Source organism: Sminthopsis crassicaudata, chromosome 1 (genome assembly GCF_048593235.1).
Source record: "Sminthopsis crassicaudata isolate SCR6 chromosome 1, ASM4859323v1, whole genome shotgun sequence".
NCBI lineage: Eukaryota > Metazoa > Chordata > Mammalia > Dasyuromorphia > Dasyuridae > Sminthopsis > Sminthopsis crassicaudata.
In genome coordinates, this window is record NC_133617.1 from 556,434,788 (window position 1) to 556,454,426 (window position 19,639).

At 36.2% G+C, this 19,639-nt stretch overlaps 1 protein-coding gene across 9 annotated transcripts in view; it reads left to right on the forward strand.

Moving 5' to 3' along the window:
- Positions 1-19,639, forward strand: part of KIAA0825 (KIAA0825 ortholog) — a 541,416-nt gene that overhangs the window by 93,246 nt on the left and 428,531 nt on the right. Inside the window, exons 4-5 of one of the 9 annotated variants that reach the window (XR_012484705.1) lie at positions 8,063-8,628; positions 10,240-11,645. The exons of 7 other annotated variants lie outside the window; for them this stretch is intronic. Coding sequence is in view for 1 of the 2 variants with exons in the window: in XM_074282086.1 (XP_074138187.1) it covers positions 8,063-8,067 (5 nt within the window). In the remaining variant the exon portion in view is untranslated. Of the gene's footprint in view, positions 1-8,062; positions 11,646-19,639 lie in introns of those variants that run through there. One more of the 9 variants, XM_074282086.1, reaches the window with a different exon arrangement.

Here is a 19,639-nt window from a genome sequence, read left to right on the forward strand (position 1 = left end):
GTGGGTCCATCCCTAGTTTCTGCCATACTAATTTCCAGTTTTCCCAGCAGTTTTTGTGAAATAATGAATTCTTATCCCCAAAGCTGGGGTCTTTGGGTTTGTTAAACACTAGATTGCTATAGTTATTGACTGTTTTGTCCTGTGAATCTAACCTATTCCACTGATCAACCAGTCTATTTCTTGGCCAGTACCAAATGGTGTTGATGACTGCTGTCTTATAATATAGTTTTAGAACCGGTATAACTAGGCCACCTTTGTTTGATTTTTTTTTTCCATTAGCTCCCTTGAAATTTTTCACCTTTTGTTCTTCCATATGAATTTAGTTGTTATTTTTTTCTAAGTCAGTAAGATAGTTTCTTGGGAGTTTGATTGGTATAATACTAAGTAAATAAATTAGTTTAGTAATTATATTTGCTTGGTCTATCCAGGAACACTTAATATTTTCCAATTGTTTAGATCTGACTTTGTATGGAAAGTGTTTTATAGTTTTGCTCATATAGTTCCTGACTTTCCTTTGGCAGATAGATTTAGAAATATTTTATATTATTGACAGTTATTTTAAATGGAATTTCTCTTTTTATCTCTTACTCTAGATTTTGTTAGAGATGTATAAAAATGCTGATGATTTATGTAGATTTATTTTGTATCCTGCAACTTTGCTAAAGTTGTGGATTATTTCTAATAGCTTTTTAGTAGATTCTCTAAGTATACCATCATATCATTTTCAAAGAGTGATAATTTGGTTTCTTCATCACTTATTCTAATTCCTCTAATCTCTTTTTCATCTCTTATTGCCAAAGCTAGCACTTCTAATACAATATTGAATAGCAGTGGTGATAGTGGGCAACCTTGTTTCACTCCTGATCTTATTGGGAATAGTTCCTGTTTATCCCCATTACATATGATGCTTACTCATGGTTTTGAATAGATACTACTGACTATTTTAAGGAAGAATGCATTTATTTCTGTACTCTCTAGTGTTGGATTTTATCAAATGTTTTTCTGCATCTATTGAGATGATCATACGGTTTTTTGCTAATTTGGTTATTAATATGGTCAAATATACTAATAGTTTTCCTAATATTGAACCAACCCTGCATTCCTAGTATAAATTCTACTTGGATGTAGTGTATTATCCTGGGGATGATTTTCTGTAATCTCTTTGTTAATATTTTACTTAAGATTTTTGCTTCAATATTCATTAGGGAAATTGGCCTATAATTTTCTTTCTTGTTTTCGTCTTACCTGGTTAACTATCAGTACCATGTCTGTGTCATAGAAGGAATTTGGTAGGACTCCTTCAATCCCTATTTTTTCAAATAGTTTACATAGCATTGGAGTTAGTTGTTCTTTAAATGTTTGGTAGAATTCACATGTAAATCCATCTGGTCCTGGGGACTTTTTCTTAGGAAGTTGGTTGATAGCTTGGTCTATTTCTTTTTCTGAGATGGGACTATTTAGACTACTTACTTCTTCCTCTGTTAATCTGGGCAAGCTATATTTTTGAAGGTATTCTTCCATTTCATTTAAGTTATCGAATTTATCGGCATAAAGTTGAGCAAAGTAGCTCCTAACTATTGTTCTAATTTCCTCTTCATTAGTGGTGAGTTCACCCTTTTCATTTTCAAGACTATCAATTTGCTTTTTCTCTTTCCTTTTTTTAATCAGGTTTACTAAGGGTTTGTCTATTTTGTTGGTTTTTTCATAAAACCAACTCTTAGTTTTATAAATTAATTCAATAGTTTTTTTACTTTCAATTTTATTAATCTCACCTTTTATTTTTTGAATTTCAAGTTTTGTGTTTGTCTGGGGGTTTTTAATTTGTTCCTTTTCTAGCAATTTGAGTTGTAAGCCCAATTCGTTGGCCCTCTCTTTCTCTATTTTATGCAAGTAGGCCTGTAGAGATATAAAACTTCCCCTTATTACTGCTTTGGCTGTATCCCACACATTTTGGTATGATGTCTCATTATTGTCATTTTCTTGGGTGAAGTTATTAATTATGTCTATGATTTGCTTTTTACCCAATCATTCTTTAGTATAAGATTATTTAGTTTCCAATTATTTTTTGGTCTATTTTCCCCTGGCTTTTTATTAAATGTAATTTTGATTGCATTGTGGTCTGAAAAGGATGCATTTACTATTTCTGCCTTTCTGCATTTGATTTTGAGGTTTGTATGCCCTAGTATATGATCAATTTTTGTATAGGTTCCATGAACTGCTGAGAAAAAAGTATATTCCTTTCTGTCTCCATTTAGCTTTCGCCAAAGATCTATCATATCAAACTTTTCTAGTATTCTATTTACCTCTTTGACTTCTTTCTTATTTATTTTGTGGTTTGATTTATCTAATTCTGAGCTTGCAAGGTTGAGATCTCCCGCTATTATAGTTTTGCTATCTATTTCCTCTTGCAGCTCTCTTAATTTCTCTTTTAAGCATACATGTTTAATATTGATACTGCTTCACTATTGATTGATGCTTCCCTTTAGCAGGATATAATGCCCTTCCTTATCTCTTTTAATTAGATCAATTTTTGTTTTTGCTTGATCTGAAATGAGAATGGCTACTCCTGCTTTTTTGGTTTTGCCTGAAGCATAATAGATTCTGCTCCACCCTTTTACTTTTAGTTTGAATGTCTCATCCTGTTTCAGATGTGTTTCCTGTAAACAACATATAGTAGGATTCTGACTTTTAATCCAGTCTGCTAACTGCTTCCTCTTTATGAGGCAGTTTGCCCCATTCACATTTATGGTTAGAATAACTAATTCTATATTGCTTGCCATCCTATTAACCCCTGCTTATGCTTTTCCCCTTTCCTTCCCTTTTACCCTCCTATCTAGTATTAAACTGGTGAACACCACTTGCTTTTCATAGCCCTCCCTTTTTAGGATCCCTCCCCCACCTTAAAGATCCTCCCCTTATTTTACCCCTTTTCCTCGAAATTACTGTATTCCCTTCCCCTTAGCTTACTCCTTCCCTTTCCCTTTTCAATGAAGTGGAAGAAGTTTCACCATAAATCAAATATGTCTATTGATACACGCTATGTTCATCTCCCTCCTTTCTTTCTCTCGGATATAATAGGTTACCTTTGCCTCTTCATGAGATGTAGTACCACCACTTTACACTTTTTTATGATATAATCTCCTTTCCACCTCTAGTTTCTAAGACAAATTGTACATATGTTCTTTACATATTTTTTTGACAGAAGTATATTTCTCAAGATTTCTTTTTACCTTTTTAGAAATCTCTTGAGTTCTGTATTTGAAGATCAAACCTTTTATGTAGGTCTGGTTTTTTCATCAAAAATAGATGGAATTCATTTATTTTGTTAAATGTCCATCTTCTTCCCTGGAAAACGATGCTCATTCTTGCTGGGTAAGTTATTCTTGGCTGCATACCAAGTTCCTTAGCCTTTCGGAATATCATATTCCAGGCCCTTCGTTCTTTTAATGTAGACGCTGCTAGATCCTGGGTTATCCTTATTGTGGATCCTCCATATCTGAATTGTTTTTTTCTAGCAGCTTCCAATATATTTTCCTTTGTCTGATGGTTCTTGAACTTGGCCACTATATTTCTTGGCGTTTTGATTTTAGGGTCCCTTTCATTAGGTGATCGATGAATTTTTTCAATGTCTATTTTACCCTCTGTTTCCAAAACGTCTGGGCAGTTCTCTTTGATAATTTCCTCGAAAATGGTGTCCAAGCTCTTTTTTTCCTCCCATTTTTCAGGGAGTCCAATTATTCTCAAATTGTCTCTCCTGGATCTGTTTTCCAGGTCTGTTGTCTTTCTGGTAAGGTACTTGACAGTCTTTTCAATTGTTTCATTTCTCTGGTTTTGCTTGACTCCCTCTTGGTTTCTCCGTGAGTCATTCATTTCTACTTGTTCCAGTCTAATTTTCAATGATGTATTTTCTTCACTCCCTTTTTTTATATCTCTTTGTAATTGTCCAATTGAGTTTTTATCTTCTATGGACTTTCTTTCCATTTTATCCATTTTATTTTTTAGAGAGCTGTTTTCTTTTTCCAGCTCACTAATCCTGTTTTCCTTGGAGTTGTTTACCTTTTCCAGCTCACTAATCTTGTTTCCCCATGATTTGATTTCTTTATCCACCCTGTCTTTGAATGTATGGGATGACTTCTCCAGGCTCTCTTGCCAAGCTTCCCTTTCCTTTTCCCATTTCTCTTCCAGCTCTCTTGTGAGAGCCTTTTTGATTTCCTCTATGAGGTTCTTTTGTATTGAGGAGCAGCTTATCTCCCTCCCAGGGGACACATCTGGGGACAGTTTGTTCCTAGTCTCCTCAGCATTTGAAGTCTGCTCCCTCTCCACACAGAAGCTGTCAATGGTTAGAGCCCTTTTGAATTTTTTGTTCATTTTGTCAGAGTAGGAATCAAAGAAAACAAACTGACAAGAGAAAAAATTGGTCTGTTTTGCGGGGGATGTGGCTGGATGGTATTAATGGGCTTCCTCTACAGACTGGGGGTAGGGCAGCAGAGAGGCTCTAACAGAACAGCTATGACTGTACTGAGTCTGCGCTCTGAGGCTCCGAGAACGCACCGAGTCAGTCCAGGTGGGGGTTGGGGGTGGCCGGGCTCTGAGAGACGCTGGCTTTCTGGGGTTTTAATCTTCACCTCCGGTGTTTACACCCTCTCCGCTGCTCCTGGCTTGCTGCCAAGACGGAGCATCCACACTGGGGCAAAAGCCCTTTCACAGAAACGGCAGAGATCACACCCCTCCCCCTCCGGTCTGAGCTGTGTGAGCTGCCTGTCTTGCTCTGGCTGTCTGCCCTCAGTCTGCGCCCAGTCTGATTGATCCTCCCCCCAGCAAACACAGACCTTTTCTGGCGACTTTCAAGGATGTCTTCTCTTGGTGATAATTTGTGGATTTCTTTCTGGGTCAAGCATTAAGTCAGAGGCTTGTCATGAAGTAAGTTCTGACAGAAAACGAGGAGCTCAAGCAGCTGTCTGCCTCCACGCCGCCATCATCTCGAGTCTAATTTTCAATGATGTATTTTCTTCACTTACTTTTTTTATATCTTTTTGTAATTGTCCAATTGTGTTTTTATCTTCTATGGAATTTTTTTCCATTTTATCCATTTTATTTTTTAGAGAGCTGATTTCTTTATCCAGCTCACTAATCCTGTTTTCCTTGGAGTTGTTTACCTTTTCTAATTCACTAATTTTATTTCTCAATGATTTGTTTTCTTTATCCACTCTGTCTTTAAATGCATGGAATGACTTTTTCAGGCTCTCTTGCCAAGCTTCCCTTTCCTTTTCCCATTTCTCTTCTAGCTCTCTTGTGAGAGCCTTTTTGATATCTTCTTTGAGATTCTTTTGTATTGAGGAGCAGATCATATCCCCCTTAGGGGATTCCTCTGGAGACAATCTGTTTTTAGTCTCCTCAGTATTTGAAGTCTGCTCTCTCTCCATACAGAAGCTGTCAATGGTTAGAGCCCTTTTGAATTTTTTGTTCATTTTGTCAAGAGCGGAATGGAAGAAAACAAACTGACAAGAGAAACAATTGGTCTGTTTTGGGGGGAGATGGAGCTGGATAGTGTTAATGGGCTTCCTCCACAGACTTGGGGTAGGGCAGCAGAGAGCCACTAACAGGACAGCGATGGCTGAGCTGAGTCTGCGCTCTGAGGCTCTGAGAACGTGCTGAGTCAGTCCAGGTTGGGGGTTGGGGGTGGCTGGGTTCTGAGAGACGCTGGATTTCCGGGGTTTTAATCTTCACCTCCAGTGTTTACACCCTCTTGGCTGCTCCTGGCTTGTTGCGAAGATGGAGTATCCACAGTGGGGTAAAAGCCTTTTCCCAGAAACGGCAGAGAACGTAGCACTCCCCCTCTGGTCTGAGCTGTGTGAGCTCTGGCTGCCTGCCCTCAATCTGTGCCCAGTCTGTTCAACCCTCCCCCGAGCAAACACAGACCTTCTCTGGCGAATTTCAAGGATATTGTCTCTTGGTGATTATTTGTGGGTTTCTTTTCTGGTCAAGCATTAACTCTGAGGCTTGTCATGAAGTAAGTTCTGAGTGTAAACGCGGAGCTCAAGCAGCTGTCTGCCTCCACGCCGCCATCTTTGCCGGGAGTCTCCGAACTTATAGCATTAACCAGGGCTTTAGCTCATTTACTTTTTTAACTTCTTTTTGTAATTGTCCAATTGAGTTTTTAAATGAGTTGTTTTGGTATGTGGAATTTTTTTTCCATTTCATAAAATTTTTTAAGGAGTTGTTTTCTTTTTCCAGTTCACAAATTCTATTTTCCTTGGAGTACTTTACCTTTTTCCATTTCACATTTCAAGGAGTTGTATTCTTTTTCCATTTTATGAAATATTTCTTTTAATGAATTATATGTATTTTCCTAAACTCTCTTGCAAAGTCTTCTTTTCCTTTCCGCATTTTTTCTTTTATCTCTTGCTTAATATCCTTTTTAATTTCTTCTAACAGAGCCTTGTGTGATGGGGACCAGATTATATTATCCTTTGGGGCTTTATCTGCTTTTAGTCTCCTCAGGGTTTAAATTTGTTCTCTTTCATTATAGAAGCTGTCTATAGTTAGAGTTCACTTTGCTTTTTTACTCATTTAAAAAAAAAAGTTAGGCTCTGCTTTTAGGGCAAGGAGGTTCCAAGCTTCCTTTACAGACCAGGAAGGGACAGCAGCTGCACTGGGATTGTGCTGAGTTACTCATGGTGCTTGGTGGCTGTGGCCAGGTTCAATAATATTCTGGTCCTTTGGGATTCACTCTTTACCTTTTGTGTTTGTGTTGGATGTTTTATAACTTCTCTGATAATCTACTGGCTTACTACGAAGGCAGAGTAGCCAATACTTTGGTAGAGTCCTCCCTATAGATTCTCTGCTCTGTGGAGACTGTGTACCCTGCCTTCATTCTGCTCAGCCTGCTCTGGCTTCTGTGTCTGTGCCTGGCCTTTTCCTGTTCCCGCACACAATAAAAACAGACCTTTTCTGGTGATTTTAGAAATTATCTTCTGCTATTAATTTGCTGCACTCCCAATATTCGTGAATTCTGTCAGTCCAGCACTATTTCAGAGGCTGAATTTCATATTTATTGTGAGGGTAGAAGGAGAGGTCAGAAAGAAGCATATATCCTCTCCACCATCTCTTCGCTCTATCCCCTTCTTTTGCTTTCTTAGGGTAACTCTACATTTTGTTATGAAATGGTTATGTACCAGCACAATTTTTAGTGAAAGTATATTTTATATTATTATAGCATATTGTCACAGAGTCATTTAAATTAGGATAATCAGAATGTAGTTTAAAAACAGAGACTTCTACCATAACTGCTAAAGTATAAAACTCTAAATGCACTTCCTAAGTGCACTTATTTTCTGAAATTTTTATATACAATTTTCTGAAAAAATTTCCTCTTCTTCCCAAAGTGTTTTCAGGAAGAAAGTGTTGTGTTAAATATCATGTATAATACAAGACAAGATTCATTTGGTTGGACTATAGACAGGTCTTATGGCAGTTCAGGGCTGCTGCTTTTAAAATTTCTTTTCTGTTGATTTTATTTCTGACTTTTGCATTGTGGATGTGATTATACTCCTGACATACAACTGTGCATAGACTGATAATTATTTTAAATTGTTGGCTTTATTATGGTTATTATGATTGTTTTTATTTATTTTGTTAATTTGCCCCTTCTTTTAATAATTTATTGTAAAATTTCAATAGTATTTTATAGTATTGTTGAGAAGAGGCAAATCCATCATAGTTGATCATCACTTAATCTTATGTGTGCAATGTTCTCCTAGTTCTGCTCATTTCACTCAGCATCAGTTCATGTAAGTCTTTTTTGTTTTTTGAAACAGTATGCTTTTCTGAAATCAAACTGCTCATCATTTCTTATATAACAATAATATTCCTTTACATTCATATGCTGTTATGGGCCAGAACTCTAAAACAAGGATTCTTACAAGGTGTTAAGTTAGTGGAATTGATAAATACAATAGTTATCTAGTTTAGCATGGTGCTTAATCATTCTCTAAGTTCTGATTGATTTAATTTTACAACAAATAATGGTTTCCTAGTGATATAATGATTGGTTTATACTCAGTGTAGAGCATTTAAGCTGGGACTCAGACAGAGAGCCAGAGAAGACAAAGGACTGGAGGCAGGAGCTCAAGCTCTTGGAGCCAAGGAGAGAGATTCATTCCATCTTTGTTCAGGCTCCTACTGGCAGGCTCTCCTCCTTCATTTCTCCACTGAGACCAAGGCCTGTCAGACCCAGAGACAGACTCAGAAGAGCCAGACACAGACTCAGAAGGGACACAGAGACAGATTCATTCCATCATCTACCTTTGTGGTGGCTGGAAGCTGAAAGAGCCCAAGCCTTAGGACTCAGAGAGATTCATTCCATCTTCATCAGCCTCGTGGTGGTTGGCCTGGCCTCCTGCACTTCCCCCACTGGGCCAATGCTAGTCTGAAGGCCACTAGAAAGCTAGCTGAGCACCAGGCGAAGGAGATAATAAAGACTTTTGGACTTTAACACCTGGATATTCTTGTGGTGATTACTTTATTGAAAGGAAGGCTGCTCCCAAGACCTCCAGAAAACCACCAAGACATTACATTTTGGCACCTAAACAGGGACTAAGAACCTACATCTGTGACCCAGAAATTAGGGTAAGTACAAAAATAGACAAAAAGGAAACTTTGTAAAGGGCTAAACTAATATTTCAGCTGAAATAGGACAAATGTTTAGAAAGGAGACTTTTCCACTTCAAGGAAAATGTGTAGAAAGCATGGTTAGACTGATAAAAAACCAAGGTTTGATTATAACTTGGATTCAGATCATTGAACTCTTTGAAATATTACAGTACACATCTCCTTGCTTCTCAAAGGAAAAAGAATTAGATCTAGAGGATTGGAAATTAGTAGGAGAGCAATTAAGTGAATATTACAATGATTATGGCCCTGATTCAATTTCCAAAGAAATATTTTATACATATAATTTAATATGATTGGCTTTAAGGAATTATACAAGTATTAGAATAAAAAAAAAAAAAAGAAAGTGCAGGAGGGGGAAGATACTGACAAACTAGGTGAAAAGGATGAAGAATTAAAAAAAAGTTAAGTACAATTCTGATGAAATTAAGGAGTGTGGTGTTTCACATTAGGAGCCATTAGGGCATACCCCAACCCCTTACCTACCCCTCTCAATTAACTCTAAATGGGTGGAGAGAAGGAGGAGGGGGAGGAGCAGTGACACAATCAGCACCACCTATGAAGCAGCCTATGACAAGATTTCAAAAGGCACTAGTTAAAGCTAAAAAAGCAAGACAAGATATATGTAATTTGATAAATGCATACCCTGTTATTGAAGAGGAGAAGATAAACTCCTTTTGATCTGGAAACAAGGATTTGAAAAAAGGGTTTCACTCTTCATAGGGCTATATCATCTTATGTTAAGATGGTATTAGAGAATTTGGCTTATGAAATTTTAATCCCTAGTGATTGGAAATGCATAGTAAGGAACCTGGACAAAACTTGTTGCGGCTTTTGGAGTACAGTGAACTATGTAGGATAGAAGCTTAAAGAAATAGATAAACTGGAATCAATATACAAATCACCTTTGACCAACTATCAGGTAAAGGTCAATATGCAGATGCTTTAGCACAGATTAATTACCCTTTGATAGCATATGAGCAAATTGCTGCTGCTGCTATCAAATCATGGGGCTCCCCCCGGAAAAAAAATGAAGGGAAAGCCTTCACGAAAATAGTACAAGGTTCAAATGAACTCTTTGCTGATTTTATGGGATGTCTGTAAACAGCTGTTATAAGAACAATTGGAGAAAATGCAGCAACAGGAATTATGACCAAAGAACTTCTTAATGAAAATGATAATGAGGTTTGTAGAAGACCCAAAACACTGTGCAACAAGGACTTCCACTGGGCCTCAGAATGTAGATTGACCCAGGGAAATGAGAAGTGGGCCCAGCTCTAAGACCTCAGACAAAAAACAGGTGGAGCATGATGGCAGCCGAGGTTACACCCAGAGAGTCTTTAGAAGTTCATGACTCTATTATGATCAATCAGCTAAAAAGCAATCTGATAGGAGAAAGGAATTACAATTGGGGAAAATATAGGCTTTTTAACCCAAAGAAGGGCAGTGTCCAGTGCAAGCAGCTCCAATGTAATTGCCAGGTGATGAGGAGAGATCTAAAAAGTAGTGAATGGAAGGGACCAGATAGGCTAACTGTTTGGAGAAGATGGTTTGCTTGTATCTCTACAGATGGAGAAGGAATCAGATGGGCACCAAGGAGTACCTGGAGAGAGATAGAAAAAGAGAAAAACCTGGAAACAAAGAAGACCTAAAAAACATTTGACGCTGAAAGAGCACGGCTGATAATGAGACTGTTACAGAACTTCAAAACCTACAGGAATCATTGGATTCCCTGAGACATGATAAGACTATTACACAATTTCAAAATCTGTAGGAACCATTGAATTTCCTGACACATGATGAGATTATTGCAGGACTTCAAAACTTGCAGGAATCATTGGATTCCTAACACATGAAGTAATGGACAATAGATTGGTTTTGGACTATTTCTAGGACTTATGGACATATATAATTCCTCATGTTGATTCATGTTGTTAGTTATGTAATATCCCCCATGTTGATAGACTTTTGTATACCTCTTTCAAGTGAGACCCTTCAGAAACCGGCTAATTTGGTTTGATTCCCCATTTTCTTTATTGTTTTCCTCTTTCTCCCTGAGATGCCAGGGAAGGCATGATCACCTCTTTTTTTTTGGTGCTTTCATCCATTTTTTGAGGAGTCAGGGAAGGTATGATCACTTCCTTTTTGGGGATTCTCACCTCCTTGAGAAGTCAGGGAGGGTGTGATCACATTATGTTCTAAAACAAAAGAAAGCAGAAGATGTTATGAGCCAGAACTCTGAAACAAGGATTCTTACAAGGTGTTGTCAATGGAATTGATAAAGACAATGATTATCTAGTTTGCACGGTGCTTAATAGTTCTCTAAATTCAGTATGATTGATTTAATCTTACAACAAATAATGTTTTCTTAGTGATATAATGAGTTGTTTACTCAGTGTAGAGCATATAAACTGGAACTCAGACAGAGAGCCAGAGAAAACAAAGGACTGGAGATGGGAGCTTCAGCTCTCAGAGCCAAATAGAGACAGATTCATTCACTTCATCTCACACCATAATGGCTAGCCTGGCCTCCTGCACTTCCCCCACGGAGACTAAGGCTGGTCTGGAAGGCTCACCAGAAAGCTGCCCAGCCTCAGGCAAGGATACAATAAAAAATTTGGACAGAACAGCTGGCTATTCTTGTGGTGATTACTCAACTGAAAGGAAGGCTGCTCCAGAGACCTCCAAGAAAACCAACAGAAAATGCTACAATATACCATAACTTATTCAACCATTCCCCAACTAATGGACATCCACTTAATTTCCAGTTCATTTCCAACTCAACTTTTTCTCCCCTAAATTTCAAGATTTCCTCTTTGGGGCTTAATTTTTAAATTTTTATTAGTTGGGTTTCCAATATTTAAAATCCATTTTGTTTCATTAATTTTTTTCCTCTTAATTTTTAAAATGTAGGCTGCTTTAGTTGTAGTGCAGTCTTAAATTTCTGATAAACAGTTTCATTATTATTTCTCTAATTTGTGCTTTGACCATTTATTATAAATTATTTTATATAGTTGAGGATTATTTAGTTTTATATTGAGTTATGAATAACAAATAGCAAATAGACTTGTTTGTAACTAAGGATGTGCAAAAGAAAATGGAAAGAAGGAAGGAAGGAGGAAGAGAGAAGAAGGAGGGAAGGAAGGAAAGAAAGTGAAAAATAATTTGCTTCTGAAGACTGGTAACATTTTTTCATCATGAGTCACTTGGGATTGTCTTGGATCATTGTTTTTCTGAGAATAGCTAAGTCATTTGCAGTTCACTGTACAATTTTGCTATTACTATGTACAGTGTACTCTTGTTTCTTCTCATTTAACTCTGGATCAATTCGTATAAATCTTTCCAGATTTTTCCAAAATCAATCTGCTCAAATATTCCATTGCAATCATATACCACAGCATGTCCAGCCATTCCCAAATTAATTGCCATCCCCTCATCTTCCAATTCTTTGTCACGACAAAAAGAGCTGCTGTAAATACCTTTGTATAAATAGGCCCTCCCTTTTAATTTTGTTGGGATTCAGACCTTGTATTGCTGGATCAAAGGGTTTGCACAGTTTTAAAGCCCTTTGAGTAGAGTTCTAAATTGTTCTCCAGAATTATTGGATGACTTTACAATTCCATCAAAAGTACATTAGTCTCACAATTTTTCACATCTCCAATATTTGTCATTTTCCATTTTTGTCATTTCAACTAAACTGATAGGTATGAAGTGGTTCTTCAATAATTTATTAATTATTAGAGGATGTTTTATAGTCAATATATCAAGTGAGACAGCCTGGAAGAAGTCATGGAGACCTTCAGAGATAAAAGGAAGCAACACTGTACCAGTCAAATCACCATTATCATGTTGACCACCTTCTCCTCTCAGACCCTGATAAAGACAGTTCAGGACTTTGCACCTAAGAACTTTTGGAATAGCAGCACTTCTAGGCTAGTGGATACAGCTTTAATTGCAGGATGCAACATCTATTTAGGTTAAACATGGTAACTATTTCTGCAGGTGCTATAGACTTCTGTAGAACACTCAGAAAATAAAGTTCCTATCACCAAATTCCATGGCATTCATTATCAAGTAGTTTAATTATGATATTATCAAGTACTTTAATATCAGAAAGGGATATAAATTTAATGGTGGAAATGACCTCAAAGAAAAGATAATACTAGGAGTTTTGCTACAAAATCCTCTAAGGATTTTGGGATGTTCTCATCTGACTTGCAACTTGAAAATTTCATATGCATTGTTTATTAGAAAATGTATCATTTTCTCTTTGTTTTCCAGAGCTTAACACTATCCTTTGTCCATAGTAAGTGCTTAATAAATGCTTTATTCATTCATTTATAAGTATTGAGTGTATTTTAGTAGGTTAATTACCAGTTAGTTTATGAATATTGCAGGTATTTTAAATGGAATTACTCTTTTTCCCTCTTCATTTTGCTAGAAAATAGAGAAAAGATAACTAATTTTACGTGTAGTTTATATGATACTAATTAATGAAGATATTGTTGCAATTAATTTTTTATTCATTCTGTAAATAAATCATTTTATCATCTGCAGAGTCAAATTTTGCCCATGTCTATATTCCCCAAATGTCCTTTTTTTCTTGCCTTATTGCTGTCATTTTGTATAGATGGTAGTCATGATTAATTTACTCCATATTTAATTGGCAAAGTTGCTAGTGTTTGTCCAGAACGATTGTATTTTTTATTAGGGAAATATCTTTTATACTTGTTGATAAGGCTTTTTAATATAAATCAGTGATATATGTGTATGTATATATATATACATATATATATATATAAATTTTTGCTACACCTAATGATAGAATAGTGTGATTTTTGTTATTTTTCTTATTGAGATAATTTGTTAAATTTACAGTAATCTATTGAAGAGACTTTGAATCTCTGTTCTAAATACAACAAGAGACCTGGTGCTAGAATCTAGACTGAAGATAGGGACCTGAAATATAGTGATAGTGTTTATAGTAGCATTCAAGCAAATATCCAAGAGCAGTAAACCTTCTTAGTAAACTTTAAAGGCTTTGGAGCTCTTGCTATAAGATTTTCCAGAACAATACATCCAATTCAGATGAGTGGAAACCTATAATTTTGTGTGGGGGCAAAAGGACCTTATTAAAATTTAGTCTAAAAAAGAAGCAATAAAGTCTAATCACATTCAATGGGCACCCTTACTAGTCCTCCAGCTGATTTTAAACTTGCTGCTGACCACTTATCCACAGTTTATGGCAAAAGAGACCGATCATTCCCTTACATCAGGGATTTACAAGGGGCCTTTTTCGCCCTGATGAAATCCTTTGGCAGTCTGGTGAAATCGTATTTCTTTTCAAAAGTATATTAAAATGCACAAAATAAAAACACAAAGGAAACCAATTATTGTGAAATACAGTTCCTTCTTTAGGCTCATGGACCCTAGATTAAGATGAATAAACTAAGTATAATTAGCCCAGTATGGAATTCTAGACAACATAATAAGAAACTTATTAGGCCAAGATAAACTACATGCTACATACAAGAGAAAGAATATTTACAGTGTTCTCTTTAAAGAAGAAAAAATTTTTTGAAGTTTCTTTTCTTTCTTCATTTTTAGTTAAGACTGAACCTTAGTCTCTTTGAGACCATATGAAAGAGCTTTCATAACCATCTCTAGTCTTTTCCCCTGTTTGCATCCTAAGCATCACCTACTGTCTGCTGGACATTTTAGAAGAGATGTTCCACAGGTGTCTTAAAATTCTACACGTTCAAAACAGAACATACATCTTTCCTTCTTAAACTTCCCCTCTTTCAAAACTTGCATATTTCTGATCAGGGCACCACCATCATTCCAGTCCCTCAGGCTCACACCTTGTAGCTGGGCTTGATTCCTCATTCTCCCTCCACCCACATTTCCAAGCACTTGTAAGAAAGTGGAGAAAAACATCAGGATGCCTTTAGTTTGTACTGACCAGATGACCTTGGGAAAATTACTTTACGCTATTTGTCTTAGTTTCACCAAATGTCTAAAGAAGATAATAATAGCAACCTATCTCTCAAGATAGCTGTGAGGTTATTATAAAAGATGGCACTTGGCATATGGTAGGCATTTAATAACTGGGTTGCTAGTTGGTTTAGTAGATAAATTGTGGACCTGGAGTCAGGAACACTCATCTTTTTAAATTCAAATATGGCTTTAAACACAGACTAGCTATGTGAAACTGGACAAGTTATCTAATTCTTTTTGCCTTAGTTTCCTTATCTAAAATGTGCTGGAGAAGGAAATGGCAAACAACTCCAGTATCTTTGCCAAGAAAATCCCAAATGGGATCACAAAGGGTCAGGCATGATTGAAAAGACTGAGCTATAAAAGGCATACTGGCATATAAAAAAAGGCATATAAATGCATACTTCCTTTCTTCCATCTACATCTCTCTCTACAACTCTTGTCTTCATTTACACAGCCATAATCTCAGTCCAGGCCCCTCATTACCTTTCACCTGAACTATTACAATTGTCTTCTAAATGACTCAGCATCCCTGTGGTTCAATTTAGCTTTCCCCCCATTTCTGTTTGTTTGACACCATGCAACCTCCATTATTATTTTTTCTAAAGTGCACATCTAACTCATTAAACTCCAGTAATTCTTTATTATCAGTAGCATCAATACAAACATTTTGATCTGGCATTTAAAATCACAATGTGGCCCTCTTCCTACCTTTCCAGCACTGTTACACATTACTATTCTCCACATAGTCCACAGTTGAGTTAAACTGACCGTTTTATGGGTCCTTATGAACCACAGTCCATCTCTTTCTGGCTTCCTGCTTTTTATATTAGCTGACCCTTGTGACTGGATGAGTTCTATACTTATCTCTACTGGGAATTCCTAGTTTAATTTAAGTATCGTATCACCTTCTACATAAGGTAGATTGCTAGATTGGATCATCATGTTTTTTCTATAATTCTGTAGCTTTCTGTAATATTTTATTAGAAACAAATAGTGCCGTAATTTTTTTGTCATTAGAAATTATAAATTTCAAAATGACCTTTTGAGATCATGTATCTGAAGTTTGAAAAAATTAACATTAAATGAAGATATAGTTTTATTTTGTAGCCAACACTTGAACATAAAGTTACAAAGAAAAGTTCTCAAAAAATATAGTGACACATTGATTTAAAAACTCCCTTTGCTCTGAAGGGGAAAAAAACCAAATCTTCATATATCATGACTGTGTAGCATGTCCTCTTGGGACTACTTCCCAGCTCTTACTTATAGTCACAATTGGGATCCCTAGAGGGTTTAGCTGATTTCTTTTTACTTCAGGATATCAGAGGTGACTTTGAGTGGCTGGAGTGTCTAATACTGTTGCTCTTAAAGATCATCTGTGAACAGGAAACTGGTGGAAATAGGGCAGTGTGAGACTAATCTCCCAGTCCCACGATATCACAATAGCCTTAGAATATCAGCCAGTACTTTTGTGAGCATGGCAGCAGAAATAGAGACCTGAGGCTGTTGGGCTATCTGCTTTTCAGTGAAATTATTTGGAACCTAGCAGTGGACCCTTTGGAGAAGAACAACATAAAAATATATGGTTTTTGTTTGTTTGTTTGTTTTGTTTTGTTTGTTTAATTTAGTGGAAAGCTCAGTAAGACTCCAGTAAACTTCCTTGGTGACTTCTTTTAACTTTTTGTTTTTTCCTATTTTATCTTACAGAATTGTTTTGTAAGTGCTTTTGGAGTTGCAAAGTATATTTAAATACACTTTTGAAAATGTGTTGTTTGTTTGACTCCTTGGAGTCTATATAGGGGAACATGTGATGAAATGAAACTTTAAAGTTCTGGCACTCTGGATCCTTTTCTTCTTTTATAAAGGTATAGCCCTTTGCTGTTGGTGCCTGTTCCAGAGTCCAGAATCCATGGTCTTGTGTTGGTCATGAAGAATAGTACTCCTTGAAGCTGCTTCCTCCTCCAAATAGCTCTTTCTTTTTCTCTTTTCTTTTCCTTCCTTTCTTTCTTCTTTCCTTCCTTCCTTCTTCTTTCCTTCCTTCCTTCCTTCCTTCCTTCCTTCCTTCCTTCCTTCCTTCCTTCCTTCCTTCCTTCCTTCCTTCCTTCCTTCCTTCCTTCCTTCCTTCCTTCCTTCCTTCCTTCCTTCCTTCCTTCCTTCCTTCCTTCCTTCCTTCCTTCCTTCCTTCCTTCCTTCCTTCCTTCCTTCTTTCCTCCCTCCCTCCCTCCCTCCCTCCCTCCCTCCCTCCTTCTCTCTCTCTCTCTCCCTCCCTCCCTCCCTCCTTCTCTCTCTCTCTCTCTCTCTCTCTCTCTCTCTCTCTCTCTCTCTCTCTCTCTCTCTCTCTCTCTCTTTCTTTCTTTCTTTCCTTTTTGGTCATAATCTTAAATTCACCCTTTGCTATGAGATATCCAAGAGAGTTAGGCTTTTACTTTTTCATCCTGCTTTCTGATAAACAACATTAATGAGAGCTTTTGAACTAAATAAAACTGAGGATATTAATAATCATTATTATCAAAACAATAATTACTGCAATTATTAATAAATAAGTTATTATAATTAATTATTAATAATCAAAGCCATTGCTAGAGTGGACGACTGCAGTTTTAAAGTAGGATACAACATCCAGGGAAGCCTTCCTTCATTATTTCAATAATGACCAATAACCAAGTCAAGTGACATAGCCAAAGTCAGTTGACACAACCACCCCAACTCCCACTGTTATCCATTAGCCCCACAACCCTCAGGTTGGCGTTATATGGAAGGACTCATCAGGACCCATATCCCTGACACTCTCCTTCTTGAATCTGAGGCAAATTCAGTTGAATGGAGATGAAGGAAGAGATCAAAGGACAGCTCAGCACACAGACACAGACACAGACACAGACACAGACACACACACACACACACACACACACACACACACACACCTATTTGAGAGGTTTCTTATAATGTGGAGATTTTATATGCAGCCTTTTCAGTGTGAGTCTTTTTTTTCATATGTTTGATTGGAGGCTTAAATAGCTTGCTGTTGTATTCATTTTGTTACAACCTCTTCTAGAAAATGGGCCCAGATGGTGTTTCATTTCTAAATCATGCCCCTCTCAACTGAATTTGCCCCCGGTGCAAGAATTTGTAGTTACTGATTATTATGATGAAGCTTAGTTATGTAAAATACAGGGCAATTTTATAGATTGTGAAATCAACACAAAATTTGCATGTTCTAACAATTATCTTCCAAGAACCTTAGTTCTAAATAGTCTTTGAACACTATTCCAACATCATTTCTAGTTTCTAAAGGGGCTACTATCCATGGCAACCCTATACTTAGCTTACAGCTGTCTGGGTTCACAATTATTAGAATTAATCATTGTGATATACTTCTCCCCTTACACATATTCACAAACTATATGTTTTTTTATTTCAAAATAGAAATTATTAAAGTGACTAAAGTAGTAGGAGAAATGTAGTTTTTTTAAATCGCTATGAGAAAGTTAAGGTATTTAAATTTATAGTTAGTTGCATATAATATACATAGATATTTTTTCAATAGTTTATCAGGATAGAATGAATTATTAGTTTAAAGAGGGAAATATTCTAATATGACAACTCTCAGTTTTTGCTATTTTGAATGTAATCTTAGTTGATGTCTTGGAATATCTTGTCTCATATATGCCCAACTTTAAAAAAAAATCTAGTCAAAAAAAATCATACCTTGTCTAAGAATTAAAGACATGAATTAACTACAAATAAACTCTTATGGAAAGATTGCTTAGGTGATACTCAAATGATCCTTAAATATATATTGTGTAAAGAACTAAGTTACCAATTCTGTTTTACTACCGCAAAACTTCCTGAATACTGTATGATTTTTTTTTTGAGGATGTTTGTGGTATAGAGAAAAAAGTTTCAATGTCTCTGAAATCAGGTTACCTGAATTATACTAAATGGCCTTTTAGTTCCTTTCCATTTCTGAATCTCTAATCTTCTTCCTAGATCTTCTTCCATAACTACCTGAACTATCTTACTTGACCTTCACATGTACTCCATAAAGTAGGTACTGCTGGCATTATTACTCTTATTTTATATGGATAAAGAATTGGAGGCTCAGAAATGTTATGAGATTACCCCATGAACAAACTGAGTGTGGCTCTTTACTAGACCACACAGACTTTTCAGAATTGTTTCCAGATAAATAAAAAATATAAGATATACTATCAATCAATTTTTAATGCTTAAAATCCATAGTCACCATTTGAGAAGTGAAACAGAGCAAGAATTTGATACTTGATAGCATTTCCAATGCACAGATTATTGAAATTAGGACAGTTTGGCTTGGCAGTAAAATGGCTTAGTGGAGAGAGAAAGCTAGTTTTGGAATCAGGAAGATCTGAGTTCAAATGGGGCTTTAGATACTTTAGTAGCTGTTTGACCATAGAAAAGAAACTGAATTTCTTTTGGCTTCAGTTTCATCATCTGTAAAAGGGGGAATTAAAAATAGCACCTACCACATATTGTGAAGATCAAATGATAGTACATGTGCAAAATATTTTGCAAATCTTAAAATGCCATGTAAATGCCTAATATTATTATTACTAAAATGATGATATGATGATAAACATTGGTTAAATGAATGAATCTGGAATGAATGAGTTCTAAAACTTACTGAATAATACATTTTCATTAAGATTTCTAAACAACAAACAAATATGTATTATACACACACATACACATGTCTTGGAAAATTCCAAAAGATTTTCTGTCCTCCAAGCATGATCCATGGAATGCTGTGAACTATTTATAAAACATTTTGTAATATCATTTTATTCAAAGGGTAAACATATTCAAACATTTTAAATAATTGATTTTATTCAAATTCCTTTACACGGCTATTTTACAGTTGCCAGACTTAATTTCAGAAATACTTTAATGTCTGTGAAATATTCCATCTAATGTTATTTAGGTAAACATGTTT